This window comes from Helobdella robusta (assembly GCF_000326865.2).
Source record: "Helobdella robusta unplaced genomic scaffold HELROscaffold_29, whole genome shotgun sequence".
Taxonomy (NCBI): domain Eukaryota; kingdom Metazoa; phylum Annelida; class Clitellata; order Rhynchobdellida; family Glossiphoniidae; genus Helobdella; species Helobdella robusta.
Genome location: NW_008704475.1, coordinates 1,155,164 through 1,178,740, shown reverse-complemented (window position 1 = coordinate 1,178,740; position 23,577 = coordinate 1,155,164). Strand labels below are relative to the sequence as shown.

At 34.1% G+C, this 23,577-nt stretch overlaps 1 protein-coding gene across 1 annotated transcript; it reads right to left on the bottom strand.

Moving 5' to 3' along the window:
- Nucleotides 1–1,611: 1,611 nt before the first annotated feature.
- Nucleotides 1,612–21,617, bottom strand: HELRODRAFT_81004 (hypothetical protein; the record flags this gene model as incomplete). Its single annotated transcript, XM_009020813.1, has 15 exons — nt 1,612–1,825; nt 2,088–2,224; nt 6,584–6,835; nt 12,073–12,183; nt 12,249–12,406; nt 15,512–15,668; nt 15,828–16,084; nt 16,185–16,244; nt 16,538–16,676; nt 17,170–17,260; nt 17,504–17,616; nt 19,332–19,420; nt 19,602–19,794; nt 20,075–20,215; nt 21,432–21,617. Coding segments are annotated over 15 exons (2,298 nt in total), but the record flags the coding sequence as incomplete, so codon positions are not given.
- Between the last annotated feature and the right edge of the window lie 1,960 nt (nt 21,618–23,577).

The window sequence follows — 23,577 nt, the reverse complement described above, 5'->3', positions numbered from 1 at the left end:
GCGAAAATGATCTGCTATTGCATCATCTTGTAAATGCATGGTGAGGCGACGCGACAAACTGGTATATGGCGAGTTTAACAAGCACTATGCGGCTTCGTTTAAATTTAAATTGGTACATATTTATCGGCTGCAAAGAGCTTAGTTTGGAACTGTCTTTTAGGATAGGCTGTCATGTTTTGTTGATGTTATAGTACGTGATGAGCTAAGTTGTGTTGCAAACGATTATTTTAAGTTAGGATTCATTTACTTTGCATTTGTTGTGCATCTGAGTTTTATAATACAGAGGAATGACTGAAGACAGTGTGTTGTTATTGATGTGTATTTGTAAAAATGTAACTTTACTTACAAGATATTCTTCTTTAGAAAGTTGTGACCCTTCCAGAGCACTGCATTTTATGTTTTCTTGCAACTATTAATTAATTAATTAAACATTTAATAAATTAACTAATTATATATTTAATTAATTAATTATACAATAAACCGAATTTGAAAGAATTTAAACTAAAAATTCTTTGACATCAAGATTTTTTGAAAAAAATTCAATAGCCAAATACAAACTGTGAGAAATTTTTCTTGGCTGAATCCATTAATAAATTCATTGAAACGAGTGTGAAATTTTGATACATAGTGACATTCATAGTTGAGCATTTGAACATCAAGTGAGGCCAAACCTGGGAAGAACTCCTTTGGGACATGATTCTACAAAATTTAATGTTATTCATGACAAGATTAAAATAAATGAGAAAATAATTCAACAAAATTTGCCGAAATTTTGTTATATATGTAAATCCGTTAGAGGTTAAACTTTAAATTCAGATTGAAAAAATTGATGCAATGTGTACCTGGTGCAATATTCACATAGATTAATGCAAGTTAATTGTGCTGATAGAAAAAAAACACAAAAAACCAGTAATAAGCTTCTGCTTGTAGACTAAAAAGTTGCAAGCTTTAGATAAACTAAAATATTTAATTGAAGGTCAACATTTAACTAAAAAAAAATTTAGGCGAATAAACTTAGTTTGATTAAAACAATATATGTGGTTACCAACAAAAATGATTAACTAAATATTTTTACGCATTTTCAACTGCAGCCGATTCGCACATTTGTTTAACTACCAAAATTCTTCATGACAACAACAAACAATACTAGACATACGGCTTCTTTGGACATCGAATGTCTTTTTATAAATATACCTGTTCAAAGAACTATCGATATTATGCTAACAACAAGTGTGTCGCCATCATACTCTTCCTTAACTGGATAATCCTTCAAATCTGTTCATTGAATACCTAAAACTCTTCTATCATGTTTGCAGAATTTTATATGTCTAAGATAAAATGCTAAATTTTTGTCAATTCCATAAATCTATGCATGCTTAGACAAAAAAAAATTAGAAAAAGTTGTTGAAGTTTAATTATTTTTTTTAGTTTAGTTTATCTAACTTTTGAATTCGGAGATTAACCTTTAGTTGATTTTTTAGTTTTTACTTTAAACTTAGTTTTAGTATAAATTAAAAACCTAGTTCATCCCTGGAGAATGCTGACAAATAAAATAAAATAATCATCAAAATACGACAAAAAAAAACAATTTTAAAATCTTTTAAGGTGAGTTTAAAAAAATGTTTGTAAAATAATAAAAATGAAACCAACTATAAAAGACGTGGAAAAGATTAGCCTTGGTACAAAATAAACCAGTCCTTCCATGTGATACGGTGATACAATAGGTCGAGGATCAAACAAGTTTGGATGGTTGCAAACCTTTCTTAATTGCATCAGTATGTTGATAACACTCATGAAGTGTCCACTAGCTAAAGTTTCTTTGGTTCTGGCGCACAACAGTTTTTAACAATCCATTTCATAGAGAAATAACGGTTTTAATATTAAATATCTTTTCAAATTCGTTAAAAGTGTAAATGTGACAAATAAATTAATTATCATAAAATTTCATTCCATATGAAGTTAATAAATAATAATCATATGAATTTAAGTTTTTAAAAAAGTGATAAACAAAAATTTTAAACAAGAGAATGAATTTTTATAGGGCTTAAACTAAAGTGCTAGCACATTAAAATTTCCTAATGACACACTTGGTTTGAGACATGAAATCGTCATAGAGATATCTCTGATGTTTGGCGAGTCTGCAAATAATAACATGTTCATATTTCTTTGGCATTTGCTTTTCTACGTCTTGTTTTAACCTTCGCAAAAGGAAAGGTCGCAACACCTGTTGTAAAAAATTTACATACAACTTCTAAAAAACATCAAACTTCTAAACTTCAAAACCCTACAGTAATACTGTTTTTAAAGGTTTAATTATACATGATGCAAGTTATTATTAATCTAAAGGCACTTATTTGCCCGTTTTGGTGCTTTATAAACTGATTATTAATAAGTTAACTACAAACATGGCTGATTAAGCAGATCTGAGAGCAGAGTCCGATTGCAAACAGTGTCGAAGATCTGCTTACATCAACGCTCCCAAGGTCATTGGTTCGATATTATCTGCATGGCCGTTCCGCCATAACAAAATTGAGACAACAGTACTCCAAACAACGCATCATACGCACCGGAGTATCAGTTTTGTTCCCTTCGCTGTTCAACTTATGTCTCCAAAGTCCCTGTTACTCAGCTAAACATAAAAATAATCTCATATGCCGACGAATTCACCATCTACACTAAAGGACCGATAGCAAATGTTTTGATTCAGAGCCTTAATGACCACCTGCCGTAGCTATACAACTTCTTCAGCCATCACAGTTTGGAATTATCTATCACTGAATCAACAATTATTTCACACACATCTTAATATCACCTTCATTTTCAAGTTAAAATCAACAACCAACTTCTTCCACTCGAACATAGTCTGAAATTTTGGACCTCACATTACACACGATGCTGTCACTCTTGCAACATCATAAATTGCCAGCATTTAAAGCCACAAAACACAACAAATCCTCAAAGCGCTCAGTGGAACCACCTTTGGCCAGGACAAAGAAACCCTGCTGCAAACTTACAAGGCCATTGGCCGTTCGATAATAGAATATGCCAGCCGTTTGGTTTCCACTGACATCCGATTGCTTCTTTAACAGATTACAACGAACCCAGAATGCTGCCATCCGGGTGATAACCGGTTGCCACAACATAGCATCGGAACAACATCTACTCCCAGAATGCAAGATGCTTTCCGTAAGATGATGTTTCCCATCTATTCAACTGTTCCAGCAGCCGACATGTTTTACAACAATGGATCTCTGGCATAACCCGATCGCAGTAGCGAACTTGCTCCAACTGCGCCTGAATCTTCAGACAGAGGTCTGAAGCAGAACAACCACGGATGGAATTTGGTGAAACGCTACGATCATTTTAGAGTTTGTTCACAAGGACATAAAAAAAACTTTAAAGTCAATTAAAGCCATCAGGTCAATAGTAAATTAAATTATTACTCTAATTTCAAACAAAATTTTTGGGGCATGAGCAGAATAAAGTTTGTAACAAATTTTAATAATAAACAACAACAACAACACACGTTTAGACGACATTTTCCCCGAGATCGGGGGTTGCCGTTTGGCTACCTATGATGAAACCGAAATACCCCTCGACGCCATCCACATCTGTCACTCGCCTCAGTATCACGCAACCCCGCTTTCACCCTGTTCTTCTCCACCTGCTCTCTCCATCCCAATCGCGGACGACCCCTTCCTCGACCTTCAACCTCGAACTCCAACGCTCGCCTAATCCCGACCCTTTCATCTCTTCTCAACACATGTCCATACCACCGCAATCTCGATCTCCTTATCAATGTCACACTGTCCTCATTCAGTCCCATCATCGGCATCAGCTCTGTACTACTCCTCCTATCCTTCACTTTAACCCCATACATCATCCTCACCATAGCTCTTTCAGCCCTCTGCAGTACACTTTCTTCCTCTCTCCTCAACATCCAAGTTTCACCACCATATACCATCGCTGCTCTCACACATGCTTTATATACCCTCCCTTTCATCTTCACTGACCATTTCTTTCCACACAATACCCCACCCAGTTCCCTAAATTTCATCCATCCCACACGAACTCTAGCCGTAACTGCGCTCAAACATCCTCTATCCGCGTTCAGCTTATCCCCTAAGTAAACAAAGCTTTCCACTCTTTCAATACCACCACTTAACCCCGTCCTTGCGTCCGTCCTATTAATCACACCATGAACACATTTCTTACATTTGAACGTGCCTTCCACCTTTTTCAGTGCCCCCCTCACACCACTACATCTCTTATGCACCCATTTCTGACATCCTATACACAATACCGAGTTAGCCTTCACTCTCCTGTCACATACCCCACAGGGGTCTATTTTACTTATCACTCGCTCCCCACCTTCCCCACTCACCATTACCTTCGTCTTACCAATATTAACTTTTAACCCTTTCTTTTCAATAACACTTTTCCATCTGTCAAATTTTAACTGCAATTCTTCCATGCTATCAGCCATCAAGACTAAATCATCTGCATACAAAATTTCAAATAACAACCCCTCCATTATGTTTCCACACACAACATCCATCACAATTGCAAACAGAAACGGTGATAACACTGATCTTTGATGCACTCCTACCTTAACACTAAAAGCGTCCGACATCCCCCTTCCAACCCTCACCTTTGTCTTTGCCCCTTCATACGGCTGCATCACAGCTTTAACAAGTCTCTCATTCTTCCTCAACGCCCATTCAATGACCTTCCTCGGTACTCGATCAAAAGCCTTTTCTAGATCCACAAAACATATGTACAATCTTCGTTTCTTCTTTCTATAATTCTCCTGCAACATTCTCACCATGACCAACGCATCCACCGTTCCCCTACCAGGCATAAACCCACACTGCATTTCATTAACTGTCACCATATTTCTCAACCTCCTCTCATGCACCCTCTCCACTACCTTCATTCCGTGCTCTAGCAATTTCACACCCCTATATGACCCACAATCTCTCATATCTCCTTTGGCTTTATACAACGGCACCAACACACTGTGTCGCCAATCCTCAGGTATACCTTTATCATCAAACATACTGTTAGCAATTCTCATAATAATTTCAATTCCTATCACCCCACTCGTTTTTATATGTTCTGCCGCCACTTCCGAAACCCCTGTCGCCTTACCTAGTTTCATTTCTCTAACTGCTTTCTCTACTTTCTCCATCATCACCTTCTCTATAGGTCCGTGTGTGACCGCGGATTCCACATCTCCATCCCACTCATTCTCTTCATTCATCAACCTTTCCATATGAGCTTTCCACATCACTCACAAGGCAGTGAGGGTCAGTTTAATGTCATAACCAGGACTTAAATTTTAATAATAAACAAATCAATCAATTAGTCCTCTTAAATTATCCCTTTATCTTTTACGGAATCGTTGATGATAATGGCGTCTTTATTCTTGCTGATTTACACAATCAGTTTTTGCAAACCATTTACACGGGATGAATTTTGTTACTTAACTTTAGATTCATTGAAAATCTTAATATCCATTCAGCCCATTAATGATGTTTCTATTTTTTTTTATTAGACTTTCCATTAATGCTGTGAACAGTAGTGTTTATAATAATTCACTTTGTCGGCTTCCATATCCTTCTTTGACCCAATTTCCCAGTTCCGCACCAATTCTTACATTTTTAAATCTTCATAAAGTCTCTCTATAACTTAGACCAGTTTTTCTGATACTCATACCTTTTAAAGTTGCCCACAATCCATCATGTCAAACTGAGTCAAACGCTTTTTTAAACCTATGATGGTTTGTCCACTACCTTTGGAATTTTACATCAATGATCTTAATATCCGAATTTGTCGAATTGTACTTTTATCTTTTCTGAAATCGGCTTGCCCTTCACTCAATTGTTCTCTACATTTTTCCCAAACTTAAACATGTAAAAAGTTAATGCTGTTAATCGGTAATTACTACAATTTTACTGTCCCCTGTATTTAACAATTCAGATGAGATCTTGTTTTTAACGCTTTTTTTATTTCTTTTTAGTTATTTCATTTTTACTTTCTCTTTTTCATTAGCCATATTCATTTATAAAAGTGTTTTTATCATTTTTTCTAACCATAAATAGTTCTTTCATATGGTCTGTCCACCAATCTTAAATTTTTCTGGTTTCTCTAAGGACATTTCTTTCTTTAATTTTAGTAATCTTTAACGTGTTTCTTTGTTCGTTTTTCTTTCAGGTGTTTTACTAAATGACCAGCATCTTTTTTTATTTTCACAACATCGCTTCTGAGTATAGCACCAAATTATTTAGATTTAGAACCGTTAACCGTAAATAAAATCGAAGGAAAAAAGGAAAAAAATTTAAAAAATCAAATGATATAAAGTAAATTTATTAAATAAAAAATGAGTTAAATCAAACTTTATAAAGTTGTATAAAGTGATTATGAAACTGTTTAAAACACAAAGCATAAATGTATTGATCTCAAAACACGAGAAATTTACTAACAAATCAATCAGCATAACTTTAACTTGATAAATATTAAAAGGTTGAATGAAACATAGGCTAAAAATAAAATATTTTATAAAAAATTGATCTGGAGAAACCTTATGAAGCCTTCTGATGAGATTATCATTGTATTCTTTGCTTCCTTCAATCATTCCCGTCAGAGGGTTAGAGAACCATTCTTTGAATTCAGAATGAGACTGAAAAACGTGAGGCATGAGAAAGTGCATGAGAGACCAAAGTTCCATCAAATTATTTTGTAATGGCGTTCCGGTCAACAACAACCTTCGTTGACTGTGGAAGTTTAAAAGTGTCTGCCAGCGTTGTGATTTAAAGTTCTTTATATTGTGAGCCTGAAAATTATTTCATATAAATTAACTGAATTATTTTGAAATGATTTACTGACTTAGAAACGAGGATAACTAAATTAACCGATTGACTAAATGAATGGAAAATATTCTGAAACAAAAATAGTAAAAGGCTATGGGTGCTATATTTGCTATATTTAGAACCTTAACTAGCATTGACTATTTCATTACTAAGTCCTTAAAACCGATTATAATCAATATGTTCATCATATCACATATCAATAGTAAATGGTTGAGTGTTTCTTGGCAACCAAAAAATTTACGCGATTATCATAAGATAAGTTTAATTATTTTGTGGACCTAGTTACCTTCATCAACGTCTTCCCTCAACCTGAACAACTTCAAGTTCAGCGTTTTTTGAACATTATTGACGTTCATCGTCTATAGCTTGCTCACTTCTTTCAACCTCAGATCTGACCACATCTAAAAAGGACATCTTGTTCTTCAGAATTGACATTTCGTCGCATAGTTTCAACTCTAAACTACCAATTTTTAAAGTTTAGTATCAACTTCGTCAATGATGTCATAACAGCGTCAATCTGCTGATTAATGCCTCTGATCAAATCATTCAATTTATTACCAAGCTGTTGGATTCAATTTTTTGATGACATTTTTTTCAACAGGTGATGAACCAACAGATATAATACAAAAAAGCTTAACTTTGTTGAATGATTTAATTGATGCCATTGTTTCTTTGGACATGCTCAGCTTGAAGGACACCCCACAGCAAACGCATAGCACATTAATTCCTTCTTTATTACAACTAGAGCCTAGCTTGCGTTTTTTGTGATTTTACCTGCTATTGTTGTTATACATAGTTTAAAGTTTACGCAAAAATTTTTCAATGTCTGTTTAGCAAACAAAACAGGTAAATACACTATGACTTTAATAACAAGTCTTGTGACTATACATTCCTATAAACTATATAAAAGCTTCAATAATAACAGCAAAATCGAAAAAAACACTCAAATGAATATTAACTCCTTGAAAAGCTGAAAATACAACTCATTTTACGTGGCATGAACTGCATAACAAAAAAAAACCCATATTGAAATATTCAAAAAATACAACAAAACATATTTTAACTCTAAGAAAATTAGGATAGGATAAAAAAAATAAACAGTAAAAATTTAAAAATCATCATCACAATATGAAATAGGCAATGGTGAGTAATAATCGTATATATCTACGCGTGTTTATATGTATACTCATATATTGTAATGTGTCGTAGACTTGCAGAGTGACTCAGAATTTTTAGAGGCACTAATTGTGCTTCGTTTTATTGAAAAAATGACGTTTGAAGCGGCTTCTGGACACTTAACGATTGATGTTAGTATTAATTTTAAATCTAGTGTCAATGTCTTGGCTGCTGCAACCAAAAATATCCTTGCAACAAATGAGATGTCTTAAACGGAGGTTAATTCTTCATGAAGTCAGAAATGCTATGCTTACATCAAAATGGGCAAACAGGACTACATTATGTTAATCGACTGATTCACAGATATTTGATTATACTTAAAATAACGCAGTTTCTGTCGAACGATGAAGGCGAAATCTCGATTGTAACTTATAAAAGTGCGTTTTTATTCAAACATCTGAGAAGCTGACTAGCAACAAGCCATGCATTTGTTTTTGATATGGAGGCAAGGTTAGAAATCGCCCTAAACTGGTTTCAACGTTCGGTGATAAGAAATAATAAAAATGTCGACTTTCTTAAAGAGCTAAAAACGTAAAGTTTTTTGTTTTCAATAATTTATTTTAAAGCAGTGAGCTTATTCACAATACTGTTTACATTCTTGACCAATATTCATAATTTTTGAACAAAAATGTTGGTCAATAAGTAAATTCCACAATTTATTTCTTCACATTTAGGATTCTAAATTTGTCAGTTTTGGCACCTCTGGATGGAAGTGCAGCTTTCTACTGTGTTAATCATGATATTTTGAGTCAAACTTTAAAAAATCTTTTTGGCGTTAAAGGTACTCGAGTAGGTGACATCATTGTTCCTTGAATGAACTAAAAATATTATGGGATGGGCTGTTATCATTTACATTCAACATTCTTAAAAGTTGAGGGCATTCTTAAAAGTTGAGGGCTAAAGTTTTCTTTTGACGAGTAACTTCGGAGGGTGTATACTTCACAATAATGTTAAATGTAAATTTCCAAAAGTCCTAATAACTATTGATTAATGTTTTTTTACAGTCAATGTAGAGACTAAATGAAACAGATTCTCATAAACACGTAATGCTTTAAGACTCAATCTGACATTATCAATTTTTATCACATATATTTTTCGAAATTATAATTTTAAAATTATATTATTTTTCTATATTTTTATCTGAGCAGATTCGATTCAACAGAATCTTCTCTGTGCCTTTGTAAGTTTACCCGCCACTTTAGATGGACATGTAGGTGATCAAAACGTTTTCTCTTTTAAAAATTCTAGAAGTATATTTATTTCGGTGTCCATGGAGGGCTACGGGTCTCAAAACGAAGATGGTATACGGATTCTGGAATTTGCTGAAAGCCATGAGCACTTGAACACTTATTTCAAGAAGGGGGCAGAACATTTGATCACATATAAAAGCGGGATGTCATGCACAGAATTTGATTTTATTGTCACCAGACAACAACAGAGGCGACACGACTATTCAGGAATACAAAAGCTATTCCAGGCGAAGCATGCATCTCTCTACATCGACTGCTGGTGGCCGATATGATTATGGAACGATCACGCTCTGTGATTAATCGAATGCCTAACTAGAATAAAGACATGGAAACTGAAGAACCCCATGTTCAGGGAAAAATTCGAGGAGTTGGTATCGGCACAGCTGGATCGTCTGGAGAAGGTAGACATAACCTTGAAATCTTTTCAGGACACCCTAGTGAACGCTGCGATAGCTGTATGTGGAAAATCTGGACCAAAACGCCAGCATAACCGCGAAACTTGGTGGTGGAACGAGACGGTGCAAAATGCTATTGCCAGTAGGAAAGCAGCTTTCAAACAATGGCAGAAGACGAAGACTGATAAAGATCGAAAGACATACTGATCAAAAAACACAGAAGCGAAATGCCAGGTTGCGATAGCTCGTGCAAATCAATGCAAGGTATGGCTGTCTGGAAGTAAAAGCGAACAAATTCGGTCACTCTACCGAATAGCAAATCAGGCCAAAAGACTGAAAAAGGATATAGTTGATGCTACATGCATAAAGAACAATAAAGCCAGAACATAATAGCCTTGCAGAACGAAGTGAAGGATCACTGGAAGGATTACTTCGATCAGTTATTGAATGAAACAAGCCCTATTGAGATGGACCTTAATGCACTTCCGGTGGAAGGACCTATTTAGGGCATCACAGCTGAGTTGGAAGCAACTCGATCAAATGCCTACGATGTCAGTAGTGGTGTCACAGACAATGCTCGAGAATTACCGGCTCACTGAGGAAAGTGACTAATTTCGTGTGACCCACCTGCATCAACCCGCGACAACGGAGCCCAGATAATGATACGATTACCGGAATCGAAACTGTTACTTCATTTCAGTATTTGGTAGGGATGCACCGGATTCAGGTTTTTCAAATCCGGCCGGGGCCGGAGTCGGGGCCGGATTTTAGTTACCATTTTACATACGTTAGAAAAAATACTCACATTTACGGTTATCTACGTGTTGAACATCAAAAAATAACACCAAGCAAATAGTTAATTAATTCAAATATATGAATAAGCTGTGTGATACGCCAAATTCTGTACACAAAGATCAGCTTAATTTATGCATAACCCATGTTATAGCATAAAGAAAATTGTCCAGCTCATCTCACAATTAGTGATGTTAATATTATGTGTCATGTATGCACGTGCACAAGTTATTTTACACAAAGATCAGCTTATAATGTATGCATAATCCATGTTATAGCACAAAGAAAATTGTCCAGCTCACCACACAATTAGTGATGTTGTTGTTATGTGTCATGTATGCCTAGCCTAACCTTTAACATACCATATTCTTAAATAATGCGATTATGTATATATATATATATATATATATATATATATATATATATACATATATATATATAATATGTAGCTTTATGATCCGTCATATACAACTATATAGTATAAACACGCGCACAAGTTCTTTTACACAAAGATCAGCTTATAATTTATGCATAACCCATGTTATAGCACAAAGAAAATTGTCCAGCTCATTTCAAAATTTGTGATGTTGTTAGTATGTGCTTAGCTTTTAACCCATTGACATAAAATTAATTGAATTCAATGAAATTTTTTTTCTATTTATAACATTTTTAAATGCCGATAGACGCTTAAATCCGACCCTAAATCCGGCCACCAAATCCGGCCGGGGCCGGATTCGGTCGGATTTGAAAAAAAGCCGGATATTGGCCGGAACCGGGGCCGAACTTCGGTGCATCCCTAGTATTTGGGAGATATGCTGGATTGTACTGGAACAGCTGATGCCGCCGTTCGTGGACGCATTCGTGCAGCGTGGAGCAGATGGCACCTTCTTGCCTCGGTACTGATGCGGGGTGGCATTCATATACCGCTGCACTCAGAACTATACAACACAGCTATATGTTCTTTTCTGATGTATAGTGCAAAGACGTGGCCGATGACAACAAAACTAGAACAGCAGCTTCACCGAACTGACATGAAGATAATTCGTTGGATGCAGCATGTTGATCTAAGGAACCATATCCATACAACCGACATCCTGAACCGATCGGGATTGTGCACGTTGAAGGATGCATGTCGTCGTCATCGCCTACGATGATTTGGTCCTGTGAAGCGAAGCGAAAACGATACAATAAATTCCGTTACTAAGCACCAGGTGCCTGGCACCCGCCCAAGAGGTCACCCAAAAAAGTCCTGGACACAGACCACACAGAAGGACTTGAAGGCACTTAGTCTCAAGGAGACAGACGCAATGAATAGATCGGCTTGGAGACAGAAACTAATAAAAGGAATAAAAAAATCCGACCCATAACGGATGGAGACTTTAAACGAGGATTGATTGATTGATTGATTGATTGATTGATTGATTGATTGATTGATTGATTGAAGTTTATTTATGAAAATTTTCAAAGACCCTCGTTTACTAATAGATAATAACATATAATATAATATAATATAATCAAATACACTAATAATATAATATAATCAAATAGTAAAATTGTAGACATCTGGTTTAACTAGGAAAATCTTACTTCATCCAATATAAAGTATTTCCATTTTTTTCTTCGAAATGCTTGGTGGTCCTGTATTACCAATTTATAGGAAGTTATGCAGACATGAAATGCATTGGTTTTTGTCCATCCCTATGATATAATATAATCAATTCAGCATCAGACAAAATCAATAGATACAAAATTTCTTTGGTTACCTGTCTTTTGAGCTTGCGTTCTTTAAGCGAGCCGTAATAAGTTAATATTTTGAAGCCAGGACACCATTTCTTGAATTCCATCTCCCAGTTAAGCATAACAGAAGTAGGAACAACAATCAAATGGGGCCCCCATATACATTTCTCCGTGGCTAAAAAACCTGAATTAGTTTTCAAATTTACATTTTCAACAACTCTTAGATGATCTTGTTATTGAAGTATTAAAATTTTGTATAAGTTCTTATATACGTCCTACCTCGAGGAACCTGGTCTTTGGACGCAAAACGAAGATTGATTGATTGATAAGTTCTTATATAACTACAACATATTCAAACAAATGTGATATCAAGCTAATAAGTTATGAGAGTAATAATACTAAGGTATAGTGCTGGGCATGACATAAAACTGCATCCACGCTGCCTTGCGTGCTTTTGAGCAAAAGACTAGGCCCACCGCTTATAACTGGTGGTTGTCGTCAGGATGGGTGTCCGGATGTAAAAAGATTCCCCAAAATTTATTCCATGCCATCACAAAAAACATAGTCCTGGGCATGACATAAAACTGCATCCACGCTGCCTTGCGTGCTTTTGAGCAAAAGGCAAGGCTCACTGCTTATAACTGGTGGTTGTCGTCAGGATGGGTGCCCGGATGTAAAAAGTTTCCCCAAAATTTATTCCATGCCACCACAAAAAAAAACGACCCTTAGTCCCCAACGGGCCTAAAGTGTTCAAGGGGTCCTAAGAATTCCTGGGAAGTATGCAATAGCGGAGGGATGTTGTTGAAAAATTCAGGATGGCCCCTCTATGGTACTCTTGGAACGCTCAATGTCGGATCACTGACTGGCCACAGCACGGAAATCGCAGAAATGCTCGAGCGTGGAAGGATTGACATCTGCTGCCTTCAGGAGACCCGATGGAAATCGAATGGTGCCTGTCATATAAATTCAGACAAAGAAAAATATAAACTATTCTGGTCAAAAAACGGCCAAAAATGGTGTTGGAATTTTTGTCAAAGAACCGCTAACCCAAGAAGTATGGATATTAAAAGGATTAACTCAGGTCTCATGTGGATCAAGATTCACCTAGAAAAGCAAACAATGAGTATTTTTTCTGCTTACGCACCACAGACAAAAGAATCAAAAGAGATGAAAAATGACTTCTGGGCTGCATTCTCTGACACCATCTCAACAATACCAAAATCTGAAGCAATCCTGATTGGAGGCGATCTCAATGGCCACGTTGGAGAGAAAACAGATGGTTTTGATAACGTGCTTGGCGGTTTTGGCTGTGGAGAACGGAATGAAGATGGCAACCGCATCCTTGAGTTTGCTGAAAGTCACGGGTTTTGTTTACTGAACACATATTTTAAAAAGAGGTTGGAACACCTCATAACATATAAAAGTGGACCATCAGCCACGCAAAATGATTTCTTCGCTGTCAAGCAAAAGCACCGAAGGCTATTCAGAAATGTCAAAGTTATATCTGGCGAATCATGTGTCGCTCAAAATAGACTCCTTGTGGCAGACCTGGTTGTCAAACTGTCAAAACATAAATCTAAACAAATGCCTCGGAAAACCAAAACGTGGAAGCTGAAAAGTAATATCCATCGAGAAAAATTTCAACAAATTGTCGCAACACAGTTAGACTACCAGTCGCAATTCAGTACAGATTGGAATACATACAAAACCGTTTTGATAAACGTTGCAACTACAGTTTGAGGGAAAACTGGTACAAAACGCCAGCATGAACGAGACACGTTGTGGTGGCAGCGTACAAAATGAAATAGCTGAAAAGAAAGCTGCATACAAGCAATGCAATGCGGCGTGACATCCCACTACCACCACGATCAAGACTTTATAAATCTGTGATACGTCCGGTGTTGTTATATGGTGCAGAAACATAGCCAATGACAACCAAACTGGAACAACAACTTCAACGAACCGATATGAAAATGCTCCGATAAATGCAACAAATTAGTCTGAAGGACCACATCAAATCTATCAAAATCCTGCGTCGTGCTGGTTTAGATGAAATAAAGGACGAATGCCGGCAACACCGTCTGAGGTGGTTTGGTCATGTCAAACGAAGTGGAAACAGTGCCATAACTTTTCTTGCAGATGTTGAAGTACCTGGCACACGTCCCAAAAATCGTCCAAAGAAGTCCTAGTCGCAAACAATCGAGCAAGACAAAAAAGCTCTAAATTTAAATGAAATGGATACAACTGATCGCCTAATTTAGCGCAAAAAATTTATGGCAAAGAAAACAACGTCCTACCTCAGGAGAACTGGGTCTCTGGACGCTAAAAGATGATTGATTGATTGATTGATTGATTGATTGATTGATTGATTGATTGATTGATTGATTGATTGATTGATTGATTGATTGATTGATTGATTGATTGATAGTAATAATACCAAAGTACAAGTCTGAATGCATAAATACCAAGGAACATGAATTCATGCCTTAACCAATAACAACCATGGTAATTTGGTCAAAATCTGCACCAAGCTCCTATGAAATTTTGGTATGTATATGGTTGATGAATACATGGTTTAGACAACATCCAAGAAGACTGTACCCATGGATATCATCAGATGGCAAAACAAAGAATCAGAAAGATTACTTTGCTATACAACAGAGATAGAAAATATTGCAAAAATCACTTGTCAACAGATTCGTTTGAAGTTGAAAAACAAGCGTCAAAAACTTATATAAAAGTACGCCTATAACACAAAGAGTATTCGTGTCAAAAAGTAGCCCTAGTGAGAGTAAAGTTATAGTAATTAATATTTTGATAAGAATTATCGATATCGACGTCATTGTCAGAACCAAAGACGAGAAACTTTTGGTACTTGTCAATTTCCAGCCAGTGCTCAAAAAATTGCATTTTTTTTCATTTTTGAAAAATGTAAAAAAAAATTTGGAAAGTATAGACATTTTCAAACTAATCTAAAACATTAAACGCTTCAATTGCGAATAATTACTCAACGGATCTCATACATACATAAACGTACACAAACGAATATAATATATATATTATTGTTCGATAAGCAAGTAAAAGAGCTGGTAAATAAATTGTTACAAAACAGCAAAATTTTTCCTGGCATCGTAAACATTTTCCATGATAGACATTTCAATAAAACTTCATGACATTTCATTACTGGAAAATAGTAACTTTATATTCCTAAAATTTTAATGACTTTCTAAAATGCATATACACCACTGTTAAAATCAGTAAACAAAAGAAATGCCACAAATAATCTCACTCAATAATGCAATAGTCTGGATTGTTTTGCCAAGTCCCATCTCATCAGCTAATATGCCATTCAGTTTTTGCTCATACATGGTGGCTAACCAGTCCAATCCAACATGTTGATATTCTCTTAAATTATGCTTTAGCAGGAATGATACTGGCGTTTTAACCTTTTTAGGAAATATTTTATATTGTTTATTAGGTTAAAATATTCAAAAAACATAAATAAAATTTGTCAGCAACTTTTAATAAATATAATAACCAGATGTTGTATTCAAATAATACTACATTATAAAATTCAGTGTGGCCATCCAAAAGTTAAAACTCACATGTGCAGTTTCTAAAGTGTAGCCTGTAGGTTGCAAACTCAGAGCCTGTGCAGTAATGCTCGATATGTTTTCCTCCAAACTTTTAGAACAATTTGTGTCAGCGTCATTCGCATTATTCTCATTGACTTGCTCAATTTGTATATCTCCATCTTCTGGTTGTTTGCCTTTAATATCACCTCTTTTCAACTTTTCTGTTTTGTCATCAAGACCGTCATCAAACCTGTCTGTGAAAATAATAGTATTCCGTTTGGAAACAACTCCTAATCTAATTATCCATAACGTATAGTAGTTTTATAAATAAATTTAAATAAATTATCAGAGAAAAAATTAATAAATTCATATTTTAAATCAGCTCACTTTTGTCAGTCTCTTCATCTCTGTAATACATTTTGTATAACTCTTCTATAGGTAAGTTGCCTGGAAAACAAAATTTTTATATAAACATGACAGGCAAACAAATCATAAAGATTTATTAGAGTTGTCAATTTAAATATTATAATTTTAGAAAGAATATAAATAATTTATTCAGAAATGAGAAAAATAATAACATTAGATGGTTTTTAGTTAAATGTCTTTTTGTGAAAAAAATAGGTGTAATAAAAAGTTTTTCATCTTTAAACTGTTGTTTTCTGTTTTTAACAATAAATTTTGATAAAATCATGTTTTCATAAAAACAATAATCTGGAAATAAAATTTTATCAAGATTATACCTTCTTTTTCAAGACATAATAGCTCATCATCGTAGTTGATGTTTTTTTCTATCTTTTCTTGCTCTAAAATGGTTTCATCGTCGTCCTCATCATCTTCACTGGAAGGTGAATAACTTTCAGCATCTGAGTCGATGGTAGCCTGATGATGGAATAAAGTGTAATGAGGTTAATGATAACAATAAAGTTGAGTAATCATGAGGTTGGTTCCTGCCTGATCAAATCCGCTCACAAAGACCAGTCTCTAGCATCTATAGTTTGCAAAACAATGAATGGCATAATTGGAGACACACTATGAAACCATCCAAACAAGCAAAAATTAATTATCTCAGAGAAAAGCATGGTTTTGCAAATCAAAAAAATTGCCGTACTAATTTGTTAGAAATATTTGATTTAATAACAAAAGCAAGGGAACATAAGATAGCTATAAATATAACATTTCTTGATTTTCTGACGCTTTAGATTTTGTCCCACATTAACAATTATGTATACATTAAAAAGCCTTGGTGTTAAAGATAAACTATTAAACAATAGAAAATAGGGTGATAATGAGAGACTAGTGTCATACTGTGTAGATGTTCTAAGTGGAGTTCCTCAAGGATTAGTGCTTGTAGCATTACCATTTGATATCATACATCAATGGCCTTAGATTGAATTTCAAGAGTAATTGAGTTAATTAGTTGAGTTATCTGAGATGGGATGTGATGGGGGTAAAGGGGGCTGTGGCTGACTACCCAAATGCGAGCAGTATGACAATGATGGTACGATGGTGTTTCTTCGCATCTTTCATCATATGAGATAACATTGCGTGTGCTTTGTCAGGTCAACAACCTTAGAGTAAAATCTTTTTTGAATATTCTTTGTTTATTATATTATTAATTTCTAGAAAGCAAAACATCCTGTTATTGATTAAAATTGTTTAAAGTAGTGCCTCATCCTTTCAGGACATTGGCGACCATCGATCTCCACAAAACCAGATCTTTAAGACTTTGTAGCAGTTGAAATGTGGTGATATTCAACAAGTGACACAAGAACTTCACGAATGTTATTCGTTGTTGACCACGATCTCTTTTCCCTGTAACCTTTCCAGTAGTTGTTAGATTTTCCATTCCTAACTTCCAAATGATGTGACTAAAAAACTTTACCTGCCCTCGTCGGATTATTTGTAGTAATTTCTTCTTTATTATAACCGAACTGTGTTTATACATATTCATTGAAGGTATGGGGTCCAACTATCTTTCATATTTCTTCTAAAAAACCGCGTCTCAGCAGAATTAATCCTTTTTACCATTTCTTTAGAAATTGTCCAGAGCTCAGAATGCCGTATGTGAGCACAGGGAAAATGTAACACTCCAACAGTATTAATTTTGTTGATATTCTAGTTTTACTGTTGGTTAGGATGTTTTAAATTTTAGAATATTCATCTTTCGCCATAGCTATCTTTCGTTTGATATCCACATTAAATTTACAACCTGAGGTAATCAGACTTTCGAGATAATTGAAGCTGTTGACTTGTTTCACCTGTTTACCATTAATGATTATGGAGCAGATCGGAGCGATTGATAACTCTGTTTTGTTGAAGTTAATTTGCAATACTTTTCTTTCACTTTCAAAAACCAGTTTAGAAACAATTGATTGCAGTTTTTCCATTGAATCCGCTATAAAAGCTGTATTATCAGCATATTTTACATTGTTAATATTCACGCCTCCAGTGGATATTCCGATATTCCAGGTAGATCTTCTATCTTTCTCATGATAATTTCACTATAGAGATTGTACAAATCTGGAAAGAATAATACACAGCCTTTCCTAACACCTTTCTTTATTTCGACAAAACTAGCCATCTTGTTACCAACTTTCATCACTGCTCTTTACTTCCAGCAGAGGTTTTTGATGACTCCCATATCTTTACCATTAATGTCCAAACTTTCTAATATTTCCATATGCTCCACGTGTTTCATGCTATCAAAAACTTTGGAGTAATCGACAAAACATATAAACAAGTCTTTCTTCATTTCAATCGCTCGTTCACTGATCATTTGTAGCACAAAGATGACGTTTCTTACGCCACAATCTTCAATAAAACCACATTGGACATATATGAAATTTCAGATCTGATTTTGCTCCGTGCTCTCATTATTAGAATTCTCAAGAGAAGTTTTGTAAGATTGTTGATTGTTCAATGTAGTTCAAATTTGGTTGCATTACGTTTTTTAGGCAATGCAATAAATATTGACTTGGATAGATCTTCAGGAATTTCGCCGCTGTATATATATATATAAATATATTGAATTTTTGGAAAATAGAATTATCCAATATATTGTAAGGAAACCATATTTTATACAATAATGTATGAATTTTTCCGAATTGTTGGCATTAATTGTTCAATTTGTTAAAAATAAAATTATCCAAGTTCATTATGAAAATTTAATGGAACTGTTGTTATCTGAATTCAACATGCAGATAAGGCCTATTTCGATTTTAAAAATTACCTAATTTGAGAATTATATTTGTGAACAGATAATAACCATACGGTGATTGTAATACTACGAAATTTTAAAACCCTCCCAACAAATACCTGATTATAATTGTTAATAAAAAATCAACACTGATATTCAACTTACAATTCAAATTAATTATTGCAGATAACATGCAGCTAACATGGCACAAATCAAAAGTCTATATATAAATTTTAGTTGACAGTTAAATTTTAATATTTTGGATTAAAAGCAACATGCCATGATTTCAATCAGACCATTAAGTTGTTGATGTAAATTTGCATTATAAATAAACTAACAGTGTGAAGCAATTTTTCAGTTGAAAATTCATTTGAGGATTTCTCTTCAATCTCCCTGGAATCTGTTTCATTTAACCGGTCAACACTACCTGTCAATGCATTTTTTAATGGCATCAAGTTCAACTGGATTGTGACAAAATGAAATTCACTTAAATATTAAAGAATAAAATGCTCGTTTAAAGTTCAACGTTAGAGCATAACTTTTTATGAAGTTATGGTTGCAACTTGGAAAGCAAATTAAAAATAAATGATTTCATTCAAACTAGAAACCTTTTCTACTGAGCTCTTCAGTAGAAGATTGCAACCTCACATCAGATTCTTGTGAAACCTGAGAGCTGTTAAGCAGGCCTTCCGACAACCAAGTGGAATATTTTTCAGTTTGGTCGACTATAAATTTTAAATGCTGATCTAAAGCTTTTTTTCTTTTTTCATCAACACGACTTTGCTGTTTGTATATCACAACCTAAACAAAATCAAACAAGCCATCAATAAATGAATTTTAGCTGATCATTCAAAAATATATTAACATAAACTATTGAAATCAAAAAAATACATAAACAATTAATTGTAAAATTGAATAACTTTAATGTAATGCAAAGCCAAAAGTAATAATTATAGTTTAAAAAAATATAATTATATAGCAAAATATCCGTTTTTTGAATGTTTGCATTAGTATATTACTTTATCCAGAAAAAAAATTATGTAGTGAAAAAAAACGATTTAAACTATAATTAGCTACACACTTTTTCAATATTGCTCCAAAATTCCTTAACACTTTTACTAATATTGGAAGCAATCTTCTTTAACTTCTGTGTATCTTCTTTCTCTGCCCTCATATCTTTCTGTTGGATGTCTTGGAAGAACTTCGTCACAAGCCGTGATACCTTCATAAAGAATAAGTAACTATGATTACGATATAATTTTTATTATTTTCATTTTTCAAATGCTCTAATGCCAAATTGACTGCTTGCAATTCTGCTGTATAAATTGATTGATGGGTTATGTGGTAGATGTTGCCTGATGAGATGGTTACTGATAACCGCAGTCGCTATTGTATATGGTGGTATAATTATTTTGCTGGTGGAGGAATTAGTGAGGGATGGGCAACGGCAATGAGGACGTTGTAGATAATGGTATAACAGCGGGTCAAAAAAAAGTTGAAAGTTGGTTGAATTGCGATCCGCCAAAGTCAAGCGCAAGCACCTTGCGTGCCAGACAAAAACTGTGCCCTTGCTAGATAAATTCCGAATGGTTAAAGAAAAATATGTCATAAAATAAAAATATAGCCTCCGTCCGCTAATGAATATGTAAATTCTAGAAAAGGCTGTTTAACGCAACGGTCACCATAATGAGTGCAATGTCGGCGTCTTCAGCATTAAGAAACACGTAGAACGCAATGTTCATCCATGGCATCTTGAACAAAATTAATGCAAATGGGATTAGCACTGTATATACTGTTTTTTATGAAAATACGTATTGTATTGTATTATAGATTTGTATTGTGCTTCATTGTGCTTCATTTTGTTGAAAAAATGATGTTTCAACCAGCTTCTAAACACCTCCCGATTGATGTTAGTATCAACTTTTAGGTCAAGCGGCAATGAGTTCCAAATCTTCACTGCTGTAACAGGAAACCTTCTCGCACCAAAATGAGATGTTTTAAACGGAGGGCAAACAAGGTCTCCGTGTTTTGCCGATCTCTGTCTATTTCCTTTACGAACATACGAAACTGAGTTTAGCATCTCTTTCAAGTAGGCCGGTGCGTCTCCAGTTAGACAGTAATTTTACCATGAAAACTATTTTAATCTTCCACCGATAGCCAATGAAGTTCATTATTCATGTAATCAGAGATGCTGTCAAGAGACACAATCAATATTTCTAACATGACAGTCTTCCTAAAATGAAATTTAGTCAGTGATTAGTTGGAATTGTAATGAATAACATATGGGGTGCTGTTACAAGTATTTAGCTAATTTTTTGCGCTTCTGTAAAAGGTTTAACCAGTGAATAAACGAACAAATGAACAAGCAAACAAACGAAAAAACAAACAATGAATGAATAATAACTAAATAACTTGAATGCCAAAAAAATGCGTAACACCTTTTTAGCGGCGGATCTTTTCAACTTGCGTTCTTGAGCAAAATCATTAGCGAGCCACTGCATTTCTTCTAATACATAATCCCAATGAACTTTAGCATTTGTTGGTTCATAAGACTTTGCCATCCTTTTCATAGACCATAGACCATTCTTTCTCAATTCAGAAATTTTTTTAATCACAGCCGCTTCCTATTTTGTTTTTTAAAATAAATTAATCAATTTAATTAAATTTGACTATCTCACTTTCCAGCGTAGTAATAAGAGTGCTTTTATTTAAAAAAATCACTTCATTTAATTTTATTCTTTAAAATTCAATTTGTCAAACAAGAAAAAATGTAACAACATGCAAGAAAATATAGAAATAATAAAAAATGAAATGACACTGAAATGAGTATGAATAATTAAAAAAACAGCGTAGATAATAAAAATAATTATTCAAATAAAATAAAGATGATTGTTTGAAACAAAAAATAAATAAATGGATAACTAACATTAAAAAATAAATTAATTTACAGTAAACCCATGAACATTTGTTGTTTTATTTATTTAATAATAACAAAACAAAAATATTCAAATTTCGTAATATTTTATAAAATCCATGACCGCATAACTATGATTTGAAGCAAAGATAATTTTATTTGTTACGGCAAATATCCATACATCGGTAAATTACCGATGTCTTTAAATACCAATACATCGGGAATTTACGGATACCGATGCATCGGTACTGAATTCTCAATTAACAAACGTCGATACTGTTCGACACCGATAACGCCAATGTCTAGAAAAAATACCATAACTTTCTTAACTACCACTAATGGCGTGATTTTATAAAAATCCATTAAAATGTGTTACATTAAATTATGCCAACCTAATGTAAATGTGCATACACTGCTAAAGTTTGATACATCAGTGCAATTAATGGTAAATTAATAAATGTGGAAACATCAAAATCTCATTCACACCTGCAAATTGTTCGATGCGACATTATAGGCATTTTAAAATTTATTGATTAAATTTTTCTGTTATTTTATTTATTTGAGCACCTATAACTTGAAATAGTATTTATAAATAGGGATATTTATTTCTTTATCAATGTATTATATATGCAGTCAATATAAGTAGAGAACATTTTTGCAGTAAGATGTTAATTTTTTGAACAGCTTTTTAATAAAATATGACTTTTGCGGTCTGACTTTCAATTTTGTAATTTTCGATGATACACAGGCCTATAAATACATAAACTGTGATTTTTCAGTTATCCTCACGTTTAAAAGAGCACAGCATTACATGTTTTTTAAAACCCATTTCATTATATAGCAAACCAAAAATGTTTGTGGGACAACAAAAAAAAACTTTTGTTAATCTTTATAACTTATCTGCGATCAATGCATAAAATTCATGTTGAAGAAAAATAGTTATCATTTTTCATGTCAGTGATAAAACTAAATTTTTAAACATTAAAAATAGAGCCCGTCCATTTAAAAAATATTAAGCATACTCAATGGTTAAAGGGGCCAGGTCTTGCTATTGCAATGACTGGGTTCGAATACAAAGAGATCCCCCCCGCCTATCATATGCAATATGTATGATGCGTGATTTGCACGCGTATTCATGTACGCTGTGTGTGTTTGTCGTTGAAACCTATGAAGCAAACGCAAAAGAGAGAGAGTAACCTTTTAACCTTTATAATGTGATATAAAATAATAATTTTCAGTAAACCTGTTTTGCTAATTCAGTGAGAGATTCTTGTACAACGGATGTTTGAAAACCATCATTTGAACTGCCATAAGTTTGTCATATTTATCATAATAAATAATTTGAAACCATCTATTAAAAAACTAATATAATGAGCTGATTCACTTTATAATCACAAATTATATCAATCAATTCCTCAGAAAGGTTATCATTTTATATCTACTCCAAATGACCAGACATAATAAGCTTAAAAATGGAAGACTTAAAAGTACTATAAGAAAAAGTTTTTACACTTACAGGTAAAGAATCCCATAAACGCATCAATAATGATAAAGTAGAGTGAATAAAAAAGTTGGACCTAGGAGTTAAAAGGTAAAAGTCGGGATTTGTACGAAAACAATCACGTCTAGCATTTAAAAATGGAATAAGTTCAAGAAAAAGAGATTGACAG